This window comes from Antedon mediterranea, chromosome 6, assembly GCF_964355755.1.
Source record: "Antedon mediterranea chromosome 6, ecAntMedi1.1, whole genome shotgun sequence".
Lineage (NCBI taxonomy): Eukaryota > Metazoa > Echinodermata > Crinoidea > Comatulida > Antedonidae > Antedon > Antedon mediterranea.
This window is the reverse complement of record NC_092675.1, coordinates 1,471,265-1,490,259: the sequence shown is the minus strand read 5'-3', so window position 1 is coordinate 1,490,259 and position 18,995 is coordinate 1,471,265. Positions and strand designations below refer to the sequence as shown.

At 31.6% G+C, this 18,995-nt stretch overlaps 1 protein-coding gene across 1 annotated transcript; it reads left to right on the top strand.

Moving 5' to 3' along the window:
• Positions 1–471: 471 nt before the first annotated feature.
• On the top strand, positions 472–18,828 carry LOC140051791 (5'-3' DNA helicase ZGRF1-like). The gene is made up of 25 exons (XM_072097106.1): positions 472–495; positions 839–976; positions 1,282–1,446; positions 1,977–2,436; positions 6,256–6,324; positions 6,824–7,245; positions 7,656–7,794; positions 8,065–8,288; positions 8,706–8,891; positions 9,039–9,138; positions 9,341–9,484; positions 9,940–10,057; positions 10,205–10,313; positions 10,743–10,878; positions 11,449–11,611; positions 12,017–12,094; positions 12,746–12,956; positions 13,288–13,473; positions 13,928–14,056; positions 14,510–14,718; positions 15,052–15,180; positions 15,273–15,382; positions 15,975–16,121; positions 16,313–16,522; positions 17,098–18,828. The coding sequence occupies exons 1-25, from the start codon at positions 472–474 to the stop codon at positions 17,523–17,525; spliced, it is 4,434 nt and encodes a 1,477-aa protein (XP_071953207.1). The 3' UTR covers positions 17,526–18,828.
• The last annotated feature ends 167 nt before the right edge of the window (positions 18,829–18,995 follow it).

Sequence of the window (18,995 nt, the reverse complement as noted above, 5' to 3'; positions counted from 1 at the left end):
AGAAGACCGAGACCGAGGAGACTAGATGGGTCTCACTGAGTGTGTGAGACTGAGTGAGTGTGTTACTATTAGCCTAGCTAGGCCCTAATTCTAGCTGCTAAGTAATCAAGGCAGGCCTAATCATACCTAGAATGTAGGTCAGCGGTGTAGGCCTAGTGATTAAGAATACATTAGTTACTATTAGGGGCCTAGCCCTAGAGAGTATGCGGTGTCGTATGTATAATAGATGATAATTGATATGTGCGTGACGAGTTGAATGATTTGCGCAAAAAATCCTGCACAATTTCAAAATGCGCAAGGAAATCCCATCGTAATGATCACTCCTCTGAAAATTAGAATTGATTATTTGATATTTTTAAAATTGTGTGCGTTGCTGATAATAATATTGCGAATCACGAATTTAACCTTTTTTTTTGTTTTTACACAGCATGAAGCATTTTATTTGAATCTTCTCATCAGAACTCTTTAAAGATGTCATCAAGTACTGTTTTCATTGTACGTGTCTTTTTCTGTTATATATTTCCATTATAGTTTACTTATTGTTTGAACCCATTTTAAACCAAGAGTACCATTTGTAAAGTGATGATTTTGCAGTTCACCTTTTCACTGAAACTGAAACAATTATTAGTGGAGTTGTGGCTTGGTGGTTATGATGTAAATGAATTCGCCTATGTTATCATTGGCAATTTGCCTAAATATATAAAGAAAATTAGAGTTACAGAATGTTTGTCTACATAAAATGCGCCTTGAGCACTCTTGAGTGGTATGTGCGCTATAAAAATCCTGTTATTATTATTATTATTATTATTATAAAATCAGATACATTTTTAATTTTAAGGTGCTTTATACTCATCAAAAAACAAAGAAAAGTAAAACTTGGCATGATGGCAGACTAAAGGTACACCAAGACAACACAGCACATCTGTATGATGACCACAATGGTCACATTGATACACTATACATTAAGCCAGCTCAAGTAAGTGCCAAAGTTAGAGTTTTGTTTACTACATAGTGAATAACATAACAAAAGAATACTACAATCTTTGAATCAATAATTCATTTCTATTGTGGAAGGTGTCAAAGATGCAGATATGTTTTGGTCTTATGTACATTGCAACCTACCTTCTGAAAATCAAGCCAATGAGACTTTGCCATCCTCCTAGTTTATTGACCTTGGACATTTTTGATCAATTTTTATTCTTGCCAAAACAAAAAAAATGTTTTTTATATCAAAATAAAAAATATTGATTTAAAATGCGAGGGATTTCCTTGTGTTTAAAGGTTTATTTAGGTGCTGATCTTGAGAGTGCGAAATACTTGATAACAGTTGATGATAATGGCAATGGTGAATTGAGCAAACCACTTGCACCCAGTGCAGCAGCAGGAGTTATAAAAGCACAATGTGTACAACATAAACCTGCTAAAACATTTACAAGAACAAGAATGGTAAAGTATATTTCAAATCCTAGAACTTGTCTGTGAATAATAATTTACTAAAGTTCTGTCTACACTATCAAAGTTTATTTGACAAAAACATGTGATGTGCCCATACAGCATATGGACTCGATGATGTTATATCATAATATTTGGGAATACCATTACCATATGTGGGCACATCATACTTTTTTTTGTCAAACTAGTTTGAAAGTGGAAGCAGAACTTAACTCTGATATAAACATATTTCTAGTCTTTCTGATAATTTCTTTGCAAGCCTATCTTTACTGTAGTCTTTGAGTGATTTCCATGCAAAGCATCTATGTGGTTATAAGGACATCCACTATGTTTTGGTCTTTGAAAATTTATCTTGTTTCCAGATTCAATACACTTTGAATTTAAGAAAGGATTTTGTATCCTGTAAGCCACCCCACAATAATAAAACATCATGATCTATTACATTATGTATACTTGTTTACTGCTTAAAATATCAATTGTATATAAAGTACATGTACCAAATGTCTTTAATTTCATTATTTAAGGGATTTACTGTTCCACGGCAAGTGAATACAAAACTGGAGAATGGTCTCAAAGAATCTCCTGTGGAACAATCAAAGTTCTCTCCATCAATCACAAACAATTCATCAAGGCAGCAACATTGCAGGGAGAATAGAGGTGTAATTACACCTTGTAATAAACAATTCACTGGTTCTAAGAACTCCAACCAGCAGAATAAAACGTCAGGAATATTGAATAGTTACAGCAGTGAAGACGTTTGTGATGATAGAAATGGTGTAGAATCAAATTCTACTGCCAAAAGTAATATATGTCAACCATCATTAAATCAAACAAATACTGGAGAGTGCCAAACAAATAGTATTCATGCAGGCATGAAAAGGAATAGAATCCAGATTTTAGAACTTCTTGGAAACAAAAGAAAGAGATTCCAAGTACCAGTGAAACAGTCCAATGAAGTCTGTTCAGAAATGCAGACAAATCCTGGTAAGGTTGTTTATATTGAGGATAGAGTTAATGTTAAAATAGATAATTGTTGTAAAGAGACTGTACTAAAATTATCTGACCAACAGAGAACTAGAAATGCAGTAAAATCTGAAGAAAATAATTCTGAGGAAACTGAATTTGTAAAAGAAAGGAATGACTTAGAAATGTGTCTGGAAACATCCGATACTAAAAATATAATGCCAGATACAAATGTTTTAGTTAGCGATCCAGTTTTTATAAACACTTGTTTAGAAGGTTGTGAGGAGAGTAGTAGTGACAATAGATTAGAAAGCACTAATGAGGACAAGATGGATTTAGTATTTAGTAAGGATTTTTTTAGTCAGACAGTGCAAGTGGATGTAGATATAGTCAACTCAGACAAACTAGGAGAGAGCATCATAGAAAGCCATGTAGATGATAGCAATGAAATGTTCTTAGTTGAGGATAGTATTGTAATAAATTATGAAGAACCAATAGTTGAATTAGAAGAAATTCTTGTAGAAGATTACAAAAAACAGATCGTAGAAAATTGTGATATTGGCAACTTATCTTCTAGTAGTGAAGTATCAAAAGCTGAAAACACCGAGATACCAGATAATAGTGTTTATTTAAACAAATCCGAAGAAAATACTAAATTTCTCTTAATGAGTTATTTTGTACCAACAAAAGAGAATAACATAATCAAACAAAAGTTAGAAGACAATAATTTAGGGAAGGACATTTTAGTAATACCAGAAAATATAGTAGATGATGTTGAAGTCTTTGGAGAGAAAAACTTAACTGAAGATTATGAAGTATGTGTTGAAGATTGCTGTTCACCTTTATCTGAAAAGACGAAAAAATATTATGTTATGCCAGAAGAGAGTAAAATAATTACACTTGACCAGACTGTTCCATTTGATGTTTCTGTGACAGGTGAAGACAAAATGATGACCAAAAGCAATGAACAATCGGGAAACAGTGAAAACCTTGTTACAGGTACGCTAGATAAAAACATTAAAATGTTGTATGAAGAAAAAGATAATTTGCAATTGGTTAAACATTTGACAAGTGTTAGTAAAGAGTGGAAGAATAACTTTCTTATACCAGAAGAAGAAAATACCAAATCAGTAACTAATGAAAAGAATGAGATATGTGTTGCATCAGAGGAAATTATTCATATATCTGATGAAGAGGGTACCTTATCTGATTGCTGTTTGAACTCGCAAAATCTTACAGAGTTTGATGATAGTATTTGTGAAGTGGATGAAACATTGTTAATAAACTACAAGTTAAAAGAGGCTGAAATAATTAGCCGTGATAAAGATAACATAATGCACCAAAGTTGTGAAGAAATTTTGCAGGATATACAAAATGAAATGCCAATAATAGTGGATGAATGTGAATCTGATGGTTCTCAGTTGCTTTATTCAAAGAAAGGCTGCGACCTTCTAACACAAGACTGCAATATTGAAATAATTAGTGATGATAAAGATAACATAGTGCATCAAAGTTGTGACGAAATTATTAAGCAGAATTTTCAAAATGACATGCCTATAATTGTAGATAACAGTGAACCTGAGGGTACTAGTGATGGCTCTCAGTTGTTCAGTTCCCAACAAGTATTGCCAATGTCAGTGTCCAGTAGTCAAGAAACTTCAACATCTGCAGATACTTTTGATTTTGTCCCAATCGCTAGCCCAGTTTCAAAGAAGGTATTATCAAACATGAAATCATCAGATGATATTATGAATGATTATCATTCCCAAACTGAATATTATACAAAATCTTCTAATCATAAGAGGTGTAAATTGGATGAGTCTCCTTCAATAATTAATTTAAGTTCTCAGTCAATTTCGCATTCTTTGAATTACTTTCAAAATCGGGAGACTCCAGATGAGGAGAAGGTACATTGTAGAGAACAGACACTTGTTGAAGACTTCAATGAATTAAGATATGAACATGCTAAATTTTCCACTAATGATAGATGTTGTGAATTATGGAGTTCTAAGCCTTTGAAACAAAGTCATGTAAACGGTAAGAATAATTGTTTTAATCAGATACAGTAATAGGTGTATACATTAATACATTGTCACACTATACTTTAATAATTGAATCTTGAAAAACATCTTTAATCTTAAATTCTTTCTCTTTAGACTTCACTTTATCTCCCTACAAGGAGAATACCACTTTTCGCAAGAACACATATGACTGCACAGAGGTAACTCGCAACTTAATTGATGAGATACTTTCAACACAAAGTGTTAATAATGCTGTTTCTGCTAGAACTACTAAAAACAGAAAAAACTTTGATCGGAAATTAAATGTAAGTTTTCTCACTAGTTAATAGAATATTGTGCATTGTGAAGTGTTTGTATGTTGAATAGTCTGTTTCAAATTCCTTCTGAAAGTAATCGTTTCCATTTTACATAGGTTTCTAATAAGGTTGAAGAGTATGTATGGAGAGGTACCAAATGCAGTGAAACTGCAAAGAGGTCATCAAGTCGTAGTCATTTGAGACCAATTCACAGAAGTGACCATCATAATGATTTGTATGAGCTAGAAAAACCCAACTTACCAGATGCATTTTCCATCAGTGACCAAGAACGTCAACAGACTTCTTTAAGCCGAGATATGTTTTCAAAAAGGAAAGGAGGTATTTTTAGTTTTGCAGAAGAGCCATATAAATGGAGTACATATACAAAAGAAGGCAAACATCTACTATCACCGCAACGTTACCAAGAAAATGTATATAATGGATCACAAATGAATAGAGATGAGAAATTCAATGAGGTTACTGCCAATTCCATAAGTTTTGAATCATTTATGCCAGACTCATCTTTATCGTATAATTTGATTGAGGCTGATGAAAATTTATTCTATGAGGATGTGAAACAGGATTCAAGGCTAGGAAATTTAAAAACAAGTGCTGAATATTACCAAAGAGTTCCAGAGGAATGTACAAAGGCTCAATCATTTGAGGAAGTTTCAGAAGGAAATGTACAAATATCAGAAGATTATCAGGAAGTTCCTGAAAAGATTAGAAGTACAACCATGTATCAGGAAATATCTGGTACTCAATTGATGATAGAAGACAACTTTCAGTCATTTAAAGTAGCAGAAAATATCCATGAATATTCTCAGGAAGGACAGGAAGATGTTATGTGTCAGCATAATATGTATCCAGAAGTTCTAGAGGAAACTGGAGATGATCAACTGTACCAAAAGATGGCAGATAATGGTACATTTAGATCACAACAGCCATTAAGCGCATTTTGTCAAGAGGTTTCGGGTTTTAAAGATTTAAGAAGTTATGAAAAAACCAACCGAGCTCATACATTTGAGTCCACAGAAAGACCATTGTCATCACAAACTCCTGCAACAGATAGTAAATGCATCTCACAATATTTTGTATCAAATAAACATGTTTATGACAATTATCTTGACTCATCTCCAAATAATGATCATAATAATAGGAATTTAGATTTTAGCATTAGACAAAGGAAAACAATTATATCTCAGCCACCAGATGTAGAATTAGAGAGTAATAATGGGAAGTCACAATCTCATGAATGTTTGACCACATCCAGAATTACCTGCAAAGGAAGCAAAATGAATTCAATATCAATGAACAAGAAAAAACGTACAGATATTAATCTTATCCAGGGAAGAGAAGGTATATTGGAATTAGGTATGCTTTTATGATGTGACATGCGTGAGAGAAACCATAATCTTTAAGTATAAAGTCATAGTGGTGCTAGTGTTCAGATGATCTTAAAAAGCATTAACCAAAAATCCTTGGTTGTCGCAAATTCAAAATCTCTCTATTCTTGTTTCTAGATACTGTTCCTGTAATCGAGTCCAATGCTAATTCTTTCAATATGAATCTAACTTTGAATAAGTCATTAAGTAAGTTATTTTATTTTCTTATTAATTCATTTTTTCATTAGTAAAAAATTGTATTTATTTATTTAAATAAGTTATTAATTTTAAATAAGCAATTCATTTTTTTTTTTCAAATTATTGTATTATTTTCAGTAAGTTATTTTATTTTTGTCATTAAGTAAGTAGGTTATTGATTTTTCTTTATTAAGTTATTTCTTTTTTTTTATGCAAGTTATAATTTTCAATAATGTAGTTCATTTTTTAATTACAGTACTAGTTTATAATATTTCATTCTTTTAATTAAGTTATTTCATTTTCTAATTACAGTAAGTAGAAGTGTAAGCGGAAAAACTGTACTCAACAGTAAATTGCCATACAATACAACAAATAATAATTACTGTAGCATTTTTTATCTTTGATAAGTGTACTACTTACATTGTAATAAATTTGTTTAGTGTTTATAGTAAGAGATCATCTGAATATGTGAAACTTTCTATGTACATAGTTTGTCTTGTATTTTCAGCTGATGAACTCAAGGATTTTTTTGGAGATGATGTTGAAGAAGTGTTTAATGCCATCGGTGACAATGTCAGTGGACCAGATTCTATGCAGGAAACAACTTTACAGGTCTCTCCACACCAGAATAAGCAAACTGAAACCCTTCATCAAATTCATTTTGAAAATAAAAACACCTGTTCTGGAAATAGAAACAAAGATGTAGTTTGTCGTAATAAATCAACATCTTTAGAATTGTTAAAGTCTAGAAACTTTCAAAAGCCTGGGTTATCAGACATGAAATCTTGTCTAGAAACAAACAATGTCATTCGTACACATGACAGAAACAAGAGTTTTCAAGTGTTTAGTGAAGATCAGTGTTTACCCTATGTCAATAGTGTATTACCAGTGCCTGTCAACAATTTGGGCAGCTCCTTACATAATACTCAGGTAGATATTCACAATGTATAGTAAGTATAGGTTTTTATAAAAAAATCATATTTCAGTTATTCAAGTTATACCTGTAATTAAAAAAGCCTAGCTTGTTTCTAACATAAATATCTTTCAAAATGATATTACTTTTTACATTTGTAAACTTGACAGTAAAATTCCTTTAATTCATGTTAAATGAACACTTTCTTTCGCCCTATTAAGGGAAGACTTTGTTGCTTTCCACAGTTGTCCTCTTCTAATGCTCTGTCTACACTATCAAACTAGTCTGATGTGCCCATATATGGACATGATGATGTCATATCACTACCATATTTAGGCATATCAACACCATTTTTGGGCATATGACACTAGTTTGTAGGCATAGCTTAATGGTCCTACTGTAATTATGTCTTTGTATTATTATTTAGATGTCAATAGGAAGTAAGCTGAGGTTTTCATCAAAGGATGAGGTAGATAGTGCAGCCACACCAACCAGGCAAACTGTCATACCAATACTGTTTGAAGGAATTCAAGTTTATAAAACTATATTAGCTTCAGCAATTAAAGGTAATTAGTCAATACCTATCACCTATATCTTGCATTGTTAAACATTTTTGGCTATAGACATGGGTCTGATGGTCAATTTTTTATTTTAAAATTAAAACATTAGTACAGGTACCAGATGGCATTTACCATGATATCTTGAAGTGGTTTCATAGCCAGTTAAATGTGTTCAGAAGAACATTATCTTCATATAATATTCTATTTAAAACAATTATGTCAAAATTATTTCTTATTTAATAATTAACAAAGATTACATTTAAATTACCTTTACAGAACATCTAAATATACTTATGTTCAGTTTAAGTCAACAGTACCACCAGGCACTAAGTAAGATTGATATTAGTAACTTAACAGCTAACTGTGATAGGCAGACTGATGCCACTGCACCTACATGTCAGCACAACATAGCGGCAAAGATTGTATGCGTAAAAAAAGATGGAGCAAATAAAGGTAGATTCTTTTATACATGCAGCCAGCCAAGGAGCTCTCAATGTAAGGTACGATTATCAAAAAATTGTCATCGTTTTCTTCGTTTCTTTCATCAGAATTGAAAACCAAAGTGAAACATCAGCGTCATTTATATTACTGTATAATACCACTACTTGATTGATTTGTATTTTGTAACATTAACTCCTCCTTAACCATAGGGCTGACTTTCTTGCTTAGACACTTACTAATCCTAAGTGTTTAGTCTGTGTTAGAAGGTGATTTCATAAATGTTTTTTAGATTAATTTCTTTACTACATCTGAACACCTCAACACGTTCTTTGCCATCTTCACAACTACAGTAGTTTACATTAAAAGGCAGTTATGCTTTAAATTTCTTAGTGGTTTACCTATATCCTCCGTTCTCTCCACCTCTCAAACCTCTATAACTGCTATATATTAACAAACATTTGTTCAATGAATTTTAGTTCTTCTTGTGGGCAGATCAATACAAACCCAACAAAGTAGACAAAGACAAAATTAATTCATTTATACCAAAGATGAGTTCACTGATGGAAATGAGGAATTTTATGAAGAGTGTTGGGCTTTCCTTACATTGTGGAGCCAAATTAATTAGGAAGGCAAGAGGTGGTTTCAGTCAACCCAATCTACCTGTAAGAATCTTTTTATCACATTGTCATTACATTGTTTTAAACATACTGTCATTATGGCATGTTGTTTTTACATTGTCACCAACATTGTAAATATTATCACATAGTAAGCATTGTAAATTAATCATATTTGCATTATTTTTTGCAAAGCCTTGGATAAAGAAATATAGAAGAGACATGGAAGATGGTGTTAAAAAGAAACTGTTCTTGAAGCTCCTACATAAAGATGTATCGTCTGCTTATGCCAAAGGTCAGATATTTAATTGCGGTTTAGGAGAAAATAGAGGAACACATACGATTGATTGAATAAAGTTCACAAGAAGAACACAAAAAAAAAATGGTGACTTGTTGAATGTTGAGTGCTATTATAATATAAATATTTATTATGTTTTATATGGGAATAGTAATTTAAATATTATTTTAAATAAAAATATTTGTATTGTTGTGTTTAGATGATATATGGGTTATTAGTGGTAGTTTACAGTTTGAGCCATCCTCTAGTTTCATAGCTAAAAGTGTCTATCATGGCCCATCATCCAACATGGAGTTAGAGATTGAACCAGTGACTGGATATTCACCTTCTAACTGGCCCTCAGGTAATTAAATGTTTCATTTTTATTCTTTTCTAGTATTACTAGGAATACCGTCTTTTAATACAACCATTAAAACACATCTTTTTAATTCAGAGTTTGATTAAAACGTTTGATTGATTTTATAATTGTTCGAAAATTGTTAACACAAATTTTTACCTTTTTAAAATCTTTTTTTTTTTAAACAGTTTTAATTACTGTAGCATCACTAGTTTAAATTGTCGTAGACCTTTATGGTATTTGAACTTGTTTTTTTAAGTTCTTTTAATTCTTATAATGGTTTTATACATGTATGTACTGCGCCTATGTACAATCATTGATTGGATATATGGTGCATTATAAATATATATAATTTCTATTGCGATCATCATTGTTGTATTGAATGTATGTCTCATTCATTTATTAAGACGTAGACTTAAATGACCAACTTGGTTCATAACTGTCATTGATTCTGAGTATAGATACTTCAGTGCATGGCCTGTTACTATTGAATGCAAGCAGTGAACTGGCTCAGCTGTACAATATTGATGAACACATTTCTCTGAATTCAGTTCCTGTGCTTCCATACCTTATGGACAGGTAAGGTCATCGTCAGGTCATTGTCATTTAAGTACAGTGGTTTGATTTTCTTTATTTGTTTCAATCTCAAGAGTTTTTAGTATGTTTTTTTTGTACAATGATTACGAAATAAAGAATGAATGAATTTCTTTTTTATTTATTTTTTAGTTCATACCACCCAGACAATATGAAGCAAGCTTCTGGTAGTAAGGCCTTTAAAAGTCCACTTTGCAGAACACCTCTGCAACATAAAATTCCTTGTACCTCACAGGAAATTGTAAGTAAATCTGTTAAATAAATCTTGCTTTACTTGGGTGAACAGTAATTGTAATGTTTTGTTTACCTAACTCTGAAGTACATACATTGTTTTTACCCCACAGGATATTGTAAGTTAATCTGTTTTATTTTACGCTACACTGCTTTTTATTTTCTTGAAAAAATCATTGCCCAAACACAGAATTGATGATGACCTATGGTTGAACCTGATGACAACTTATAAGAAGTGCCAGTATTGATAAATGTCAGTAGTCAATCTTAGATGAGCTGATGATCCTAAATTGTCTCTTACATATGTATGAATCCAGTTAAAGCCACGATACCAGACAACCATCATGAGAACTGCACACTGTCTGGCGATCATGTAGTAGTAGTAGTCAATCAATAAGCTGATGATCCTAAATCGTCTCTTTTCTTTGTGTAATTACAGGTGCATCTTGCTAATGAGTTCATATATAATTACCATCTGAATGATGACCAAGCAGAAGCATTGCTACAAGTTGCTTCAATGTTTGAAACAACTGACAACAGTTGCAGACAAACACCACCTATTACTCTAATACATGGTAAAACATATACTTGGGTCTTAAGCCTTGTCTACACTATCAAACTTGATGTATTAAAAACATGTGATGTGCCCATATATGGACACGATGATGGCATGTCACTATCATATTTGGGCACACCACACTTTTTTTGTTAAACTAGTTTAATAGTGTAGACAGAGCTTTACACCAAATAAAAACACTTTTCACTAGGTCTCTAATTTTATCTATCTGTACATTTATAGATGCGGATGGTGATCCCTTGGAGACTAGGCGACTGTCTATAAATGTTATTATTATTAAGTTATTTAACTGTGTATGCACCATACACTCTTCTTCCACTTCTTCTTCCAATTTAGTGCAAACTTCAGACTTGAAGACTAAAGCACTTTGGTGGGATGTGGTGCGAGTGAGTTAGTTTTCGTAAAGAACCCCCTTAAATGATTTAAGTATGCATATAAATGCTAAAAGCTAAAGCCAGTAGGCTTCAACAATGAAGAATCTCTAATTTTTGACTATTAAGATGATAATATGATCAATTCCATTGATGTGATATTCACCAACCTATATTGTTCTTTACTTTATTTACAGGTGTGTTTGGTGCTGGCAAAAGTTTTCTGTTGTCTGTAGTTGTGTTGTTTCTTGTCAAATTGTTTGCAATGAAACCTGACCAAGTGGACTCATGTAAAGATAGTCATTGGAGACTTCTTATCTCGTCTACTACTAACGTTGCTGTTGACAGGATTCTGTTAGGGTGTGTTTTATTGAACATTATTAATTTGCTTGTATGTCTTGGTCACCATGTGTCAACTATTTATGACTTTTTTACACTCCATTGATTTCATTACTTTTACTATTACAGTGTACTATTTTGCTTTCCGCAACCGTTTATTTCCATTAATTAATATGTCACTATTTTTCAATTCAAACTGTTTTTTTTCTTTCTTTCTTTCATTTATTTGGCATCTCAATACATAACATTAAAAATACATCAATAATATATATTAATTAATATGTCACTATTTTTCAATTCAAACTGTTTGAATCACAGACTTCTAACATTTATACAAATTCAGTTCAAACTGTATGAATCCAAGACTTCTAACTTTTATACAAATATACAATTTTTTTACTTAACATTGCTTTTATTTCTTTTTAGATTATTAGAACTTGGGTTTGAAGATTTTATCCGTGTAGGAAGTCTTAGAAAAATCAGTAAGCCAATCCTGCCCTACAGGTAATGATCAATATTTGTAAGCTATTATTTTCACTGTAAACACAGAGAGGTCACCAGTAAGCTTAGTTTTGTAGAGCTATTTATAATAATGATTTTGTATAATGCACATACCAGTGATACTAAAGATGCATAATCAGCCATGGTCAGCTCACTCCAGGACAAATGCCTTAGCTTACTCCTTCCTGATGTCTCAAGCCCTCGCTCTCTGATAACCATTTGGTGTATCCCAAATATTGTTGAATTTCTTTTCCTTCTATTGGTGTGCAATATTGATGTCAGTATTGTCTTCATTTCCAATCTGATACAATCTTCCTAAACACTATCTGCTATTTTTACAATATTATATGTATTCATCTTTTCCATTGATTGTAGACCTGTAATGAAACTTTGTATTTAATATATATTTCAATATTTTTTTTTTTCTTTTTTTATTTATCATTACTGTTAATAATCAATGTATATATTTTATAATTTTTTTTGTAAAAATCACTGCACTACACGTTATTATGATTTAATTATGAATTCACAATACGATTGATTGAATTAAGTTCACAAGAAACACAAGTTCATGTCCAGAATTTGACTATTTCCATTTTCCAAAGATGTAATACAAAACACGGTAACACCAATATTTAAAATATTTGTTTATAGTGTTCATGCGTCTGATAAGCAGAATGATGATATCAAAGAACTGCAAGAGATGCTCAAGTCAGACCTCACATCGTCAGAGAAACAGTTGATTAAGAAAAGCCTTGAACGACAACGTCTTGGTCATAACAAAGCATTGTTAGCTCAAGTTAAAGTCGTGGCTGTCACATGTGCTGCCTCTGTTTTTCCATGCATTGATAAACAAAAATTTCCTGTAAGTCAATTGTCGTATTCGTTGAGTACTTGTTTAACAGAGTATTTTGAGCGTTGAAATTGTTCTCAATGAAAAAGCTTAAGTTGGTTAATGTTTTAAATTCAAAGGATTTTCTGTAGAGCACAATTCGTTTACAATTTACCATTCAAATACAAAATGTACTCAACAAATCTTTGACTGCAAAAGTTCCCAATCGAATAAGAAACTAAAATTAGTGTCCTATCTTTTGCATTACAATTTGCAAAATTTTGAAGGGGTGGGGGACCCATGCTGACTGAATCCACCTATGATAAGCTATGGCAACTTTATGTTTTCTCATTTACTGTTAAAGGTTGTATTGTTGGATGAGTGTAGTCAAATGACAGAGCCAGCCTCCTTATTACCTGTAGCAAAGTTTCATTGTGAAGAGATTGTTCTAGTTGGTGATCCTAAACAGCTGCCCCCAACCATACAGAAGTCTGAGTCTTCAACAAACTACGGCCTGGAGCAAACGCTGTTTGACCGGCTTGTTGCCATGGTAAGGTGATACATTCATGGTACAGTAAAATTGATGAGTACAATTCAACATGCCTTTTTCTTTATGGATTCTGAAATGTTTCTTGCCGTATACAAAACTTTGGTTTGTCCTATTTTGGAGTTTTCTGTTCAATCATGGTCATTGATTAATGGCAATACTATTGAATATATGTTTTAATTTCCATAACTTACCTTAAAAAAGTTACTACAGGGCCCTAGTTCGAATCCAATGGTTGCTCTCCATGTATTCCAAATAGTGAATCGGAACACATGACAATGGAGCGTAATTTTTTAGATGAGGCCTTAAACTGTTTAGTCGACCATTTACTGTTGTACTGTAAATCGCCACCAGGACCCCACCCCATAAATCTGAAGCTCTTCATGGCCTCCTTGAAGTGTAGAAGCAAAGAAATTCTACATGCCAACATTTATAGCAATTGTATTTCATCTGTCAGGGGATTGAGGCTATTATGCTGCGTACCCAGTACAGATGCCATCCGCATATCAGTGCTCTGTCTAATCACCTATTCTATGAAAATCAACTTGTTGATGGAGTTGGTACTGAACAACGACAACCACTTATGGTACGTGTGTTTGATTGATTGAGTCTGGTTTGCAAATACTTTCTTGTATATCCAGTACATCCTTTGTTGTAACAAAACGTACTAGTGCATACAACAACTGTTGTAAATAGAGATAGAGCACAGATTGTACACAAATGCTGTTTGAAATTTGTCTAATTTGCTTAATAACACAAAAAGTTCAAAGCTGTAAAGACAGTTGTGCATCACAAGTAGGGACCAATGCAATAAGCGATAGTTCTTGAAATTTCAAGTTAATTTTATGAAACCCAAGTTTTGAACATTACCATATTATAACACACCTGATTGTATTCATGCAATTTGATTGGTTAATTATGTCAACTAGCATTCAATTTTTCAACTCGTGAAATATTCTCACCATTCAACTCATAACCATGAATTATTTGTGTACTATTATGCATATCCAATCTGTATAATAAGCATTTTTGTAAACAGGATTTGCCAACACTCTGCTTCTACAATGTACATGATGGCCAAGAACATTGTGAAGCAAATGGTAGTTATTATAACCTTCAAGAAGTAACCTTTGTGGCAGCACTTTTACAAGTAATACTGCAACATGGGGTAGATGCTGTAGAGATAGGCGTTATTACACTGTACAGAGCACAGGCCTTTAAGATTTCAGAGTTTCTAAAGACCCAAACGTATGTATACTTCTATGTAGAATACATTTTATTTAAGATAATATTGCCCCCCCTGAAAAAAATAATTAACAATTTTTTTTTTCTGAATAGGCCATTTTAATGTACCCTAATAGTTTTTCATTCATTTTAGCCAAAAATTGGATCAATATAAAAATTATTAATTTTTTTCTGTAAACCAAATTCACTTTCATTTATACTTTTTGTAACTAGAATATTTCTGGGTTTTATCGCCTGTATTTTGTTTTGAAATTTAGTTGGTTTCCAAATATGGGCCCAAAATATGTGCCCAAAATATGATTACAACAGCTATTTTTTTTTTTTTTTTTTCATCAGTACTATGAAACCACAGGATGTTCAACGCATTCAGATTTCAACTGTTGATGCTTTTCAAGGAGGCGAGAAGAATGTGATTTTATTATCCTGTGTTCGAACTGATTATGTTGGGTTCATAGATTCTTATAAGTAAGAAGGAAATTTACAAGGAAACATTATTAGTTAAAAATATAGACATGAATGGCTACTGTTCTGATAAACTTTTGTTGATTGTTTTATAGGAGAACCAATGTGGCATTAACCAGAAGTAAATATCATCTGTTTATTATTGGACATCTTAGAATTCTATCACAAAACGAGCTATGGGGGCAGGTCATTGAACTCTGTAAAGGTAATTTTATTGATAGCCCATTAAATAACAATAATCTTCATTTCCTTTAGGCATTCTACATTATTAATTAAACAAATAGTTGACATGATTCTCCTAGTTGACCATGTGATGAAATCCCTGCTTCAAAAAGTGGAATAGACCAATACATTTTGTCAACAAATGAAAATATTCTCTCCACCCTATTAAAAAAATATATATATTATTTGTCTTACAAAATAACTCTCTCCTTAAAAGTTTTATTCAATAATAATTATGGCGTTTCCATCTCAAAAAAATGTTGAAGGTACCCACAATCATTAAGCTCTGTCTGCACTATCAGATTAGTTTGACAAAAAAGTGTAATGTGCCCATAGAGATATTATAGTTCACTATAATATCTCTATGATGTGCCCAAATATAGTATTAGTAGTGATATGACATCATCATGTCCATATATAGTTAGTTTGATGGTTTGATAGTGTAGACAAGACTTTAGAAAGGAAATATTTCACAGCGATAATAATTTACAAATTCTGGTAAAATATTGAAAACTTGATTGTTTCTCAATTGTTTCTAGTTCATTTTTCTATGTTTAATTGAATACATTTTCTAGAGCGGCCTAATGGTATACAGTCTGCCAAAAGCTTTATAAAAGAATGGAAGGACAAAAATATTGACACTTCAAGACCAAGATCTAAAAAAACGGTACTTGAAAAAAAGAAAGCAGACGAAGCACTGATTGAGGTTGTTGACCTTACAGGTAGGTCAAATAACCAAGGAGAATATGAAAGTATTTTCATCAAATTGCTTGTTGAGTTAGGTAGTCTATGCATAGTTTTATAAGATAAAATATAGGATATACGATATTTAATTAAGGATATAAGATATTTATTAAAACAACAATACACATATTTTTAAGTTACTGTATTCTATTTTTTATTTTATTTACAGAACTAAACGATAGTTGTCAAAAGAATGTTGTTGATGATCAGCCTACTACAATACCTATAGGTAACTCAGAGATTCCAGTAGATTCTCAAGAAAGCTTGCCATATTCACCTATGGATGTACCATCTACAGATGATATAAACAGTTCAAGAGTAACCACTCCAAATAAAGCATTTAACATGGCTTCAAGTTGTCCATCCCAGGAAACTTCAGGTTTTTTTGTGTCTTTTGTGGATTTCCCACTTTTATTTCATCATCATTAACATTGTTTTGTTCATATTATGATTTTTACATTTATACATTATCTAATTCATCATAATGACATACGGTAGTTACTATTTGATTTGCTAAATGTTAAAAAGGTATAACCAAACTACTTTCAGTATAGAAATGTAGAAAAATTGTATTAACATAAGTAATAATAATAACATACATCTATACATGCACACACCTTATACTTTTTCATTATAACATATTTGTAATCTTTTCTTTGTTTAACTTATTCATCAAATTATTTATTTTTGTTTTATTTTTTAATTTATACATTTATTGATCACCAAGATTTTAGTTCAAATTGAGATTAATGTATTTGTTTGCCAATCTACATTTATTAACACATCTCATGATTCATATTTTAAACAATTTATATTTTATTTAACATATGCATATATATATATATATATGTAAAAGTATTGCAATACATGTTTTTCTAACACATCACTGTAAGCACACATGTCAATAATTTGTAGTAAATCACCTATACGTTATATATTGCATTAAATCATCAGGTTTAAACCAGGACAGTGTAAAAGAACATACAAGCCCATTTAATTCAACTATTGAAGAGATACAGATAATTGGTAGTACATCATCATCATCATCCTTTAAACCTATTAAAGAGACTGTTTTAGTAGATGATTTACAAAGACGGGAACCAGGTACTAAAGCAGCTGATGTAACTACATGTCAGGAGAGAGAGATACAAGGAACTGCTGTCGGTGAGGTTTTTCATAACATAGACAAAGAAAATGCAATTAAATCTAGTGTAACTCATGCAAAATTAGCAGGAATTTCACTAAGCCAAGAACAAAATAATTTATCTGATATAGATGGATATACAAGCCCATCTTATTCACCTCTGGAGGAGTTTGAAGAATCTTTTAGTAGTAACAACAGTTTTGCAGGCTTAGAACAAATTATGACCACTATGACTTGAAATACTGTTCTAGCTGTCTCAATTATTCACCATTTGAAGAGTTCAAGTTCACAGTAGTAACAATGTAAAACTCTGTCAAACTGACAAAATAATGTGATGTGCCCATATATGGACATGATGATGTCATATCACTACCATATTAGGGAACATCACATTTGTGGTGTCCCATAATGTTTGATAATGTAGACAGAGCTTCAGAGCATCAACATACTCTTCTTTACAAGTTTCAAATACTGAATAATTGTAAACTACAAAAACATTAAAAAAAAGTATTTTTCAAATATTTAATGATTTTTAGAATGTAAAAATGTTCAATACTTAATCTATATATCTTAATCTATCTATACATAATATATCGGATTTTAAATTGTGTTAATTAGTTGATAGAAATGTATTAAAGTGAGAATGGACAATGTCACTCACTTTAAAAAGTTAACATTGTTTTTTTATAACGAATGTTCACGTTTTAATGTGCTTTGTTTGATTTCTTTATAATATAAATTATTGTTTTCTTAGCTTTTTAGAGATTTAATAATAAAATATCCCATTGTTAGGTTATTGAATATTTGTATTTTAAGATAATATATATACCGTATTTATTCAAATAATAATCTAATATTAATAAATGCCCCACTTTGAATAAACAGAAAAAAAACCAAAATAAATTATTATTATTATTTTAACCTTTGACTTTAAGGACAAACTGTTGCGATGTGATTGGGTCTCTGGTTGTTTGGTAATGACTGTGTCATGCGCACTTTAGTGGTTAAAACATTATCAGATATAACATTTTGTTTTGGCTGCGGAAACATGGCCTCTCGTAGACTAGATCTAGTCTACGAGAGAATTTTCGACGCTAACTACTTCGGTAGTGCACTGTTTTTCTCTCTTTATCACAATTAACTATTAAAACGCGCATTTAAGACAATACATGACCTGTTTTAAATTATATATATATGCATGATTTTTAAATTATATATATATGCATGATTTTTACAAAACGTCTCTAAAGTGTTATTAATTTCCAATACAAATTTGAAAAAAAAAACCCATCGGATTTCGATAAAAGTACAATAAACTACATGCTTAAAAAGTAATAATACAATGATTAAACTCGATAATAGTAGCAATCACCAGTCAAGGCTTTTTAACAAAATTGTCAAGCGAAAAAGGTAAATGCATGGTAGCCTATTTAAATTGATATATTTCTATTTTAATCATTTTGTTGTCACGCACGATTCATTATTTTGTTGTCAATAATGATATTTTGTGATGATTTGGTAAAAGCGAAACGTACACCGAATGTCACGTTACATGTATAATGATTCTGAAACACTTTTGTATTAAAGTTCTTTGTATTTGCCTACTAGCATATTCTGGTGTATTGTTCTGGTTTAGTAAAAAATTAAAGTAACATTTATCACCATTTATGCATAGCTGCAGTCGCGTTTACCGACCGACCAATCGACC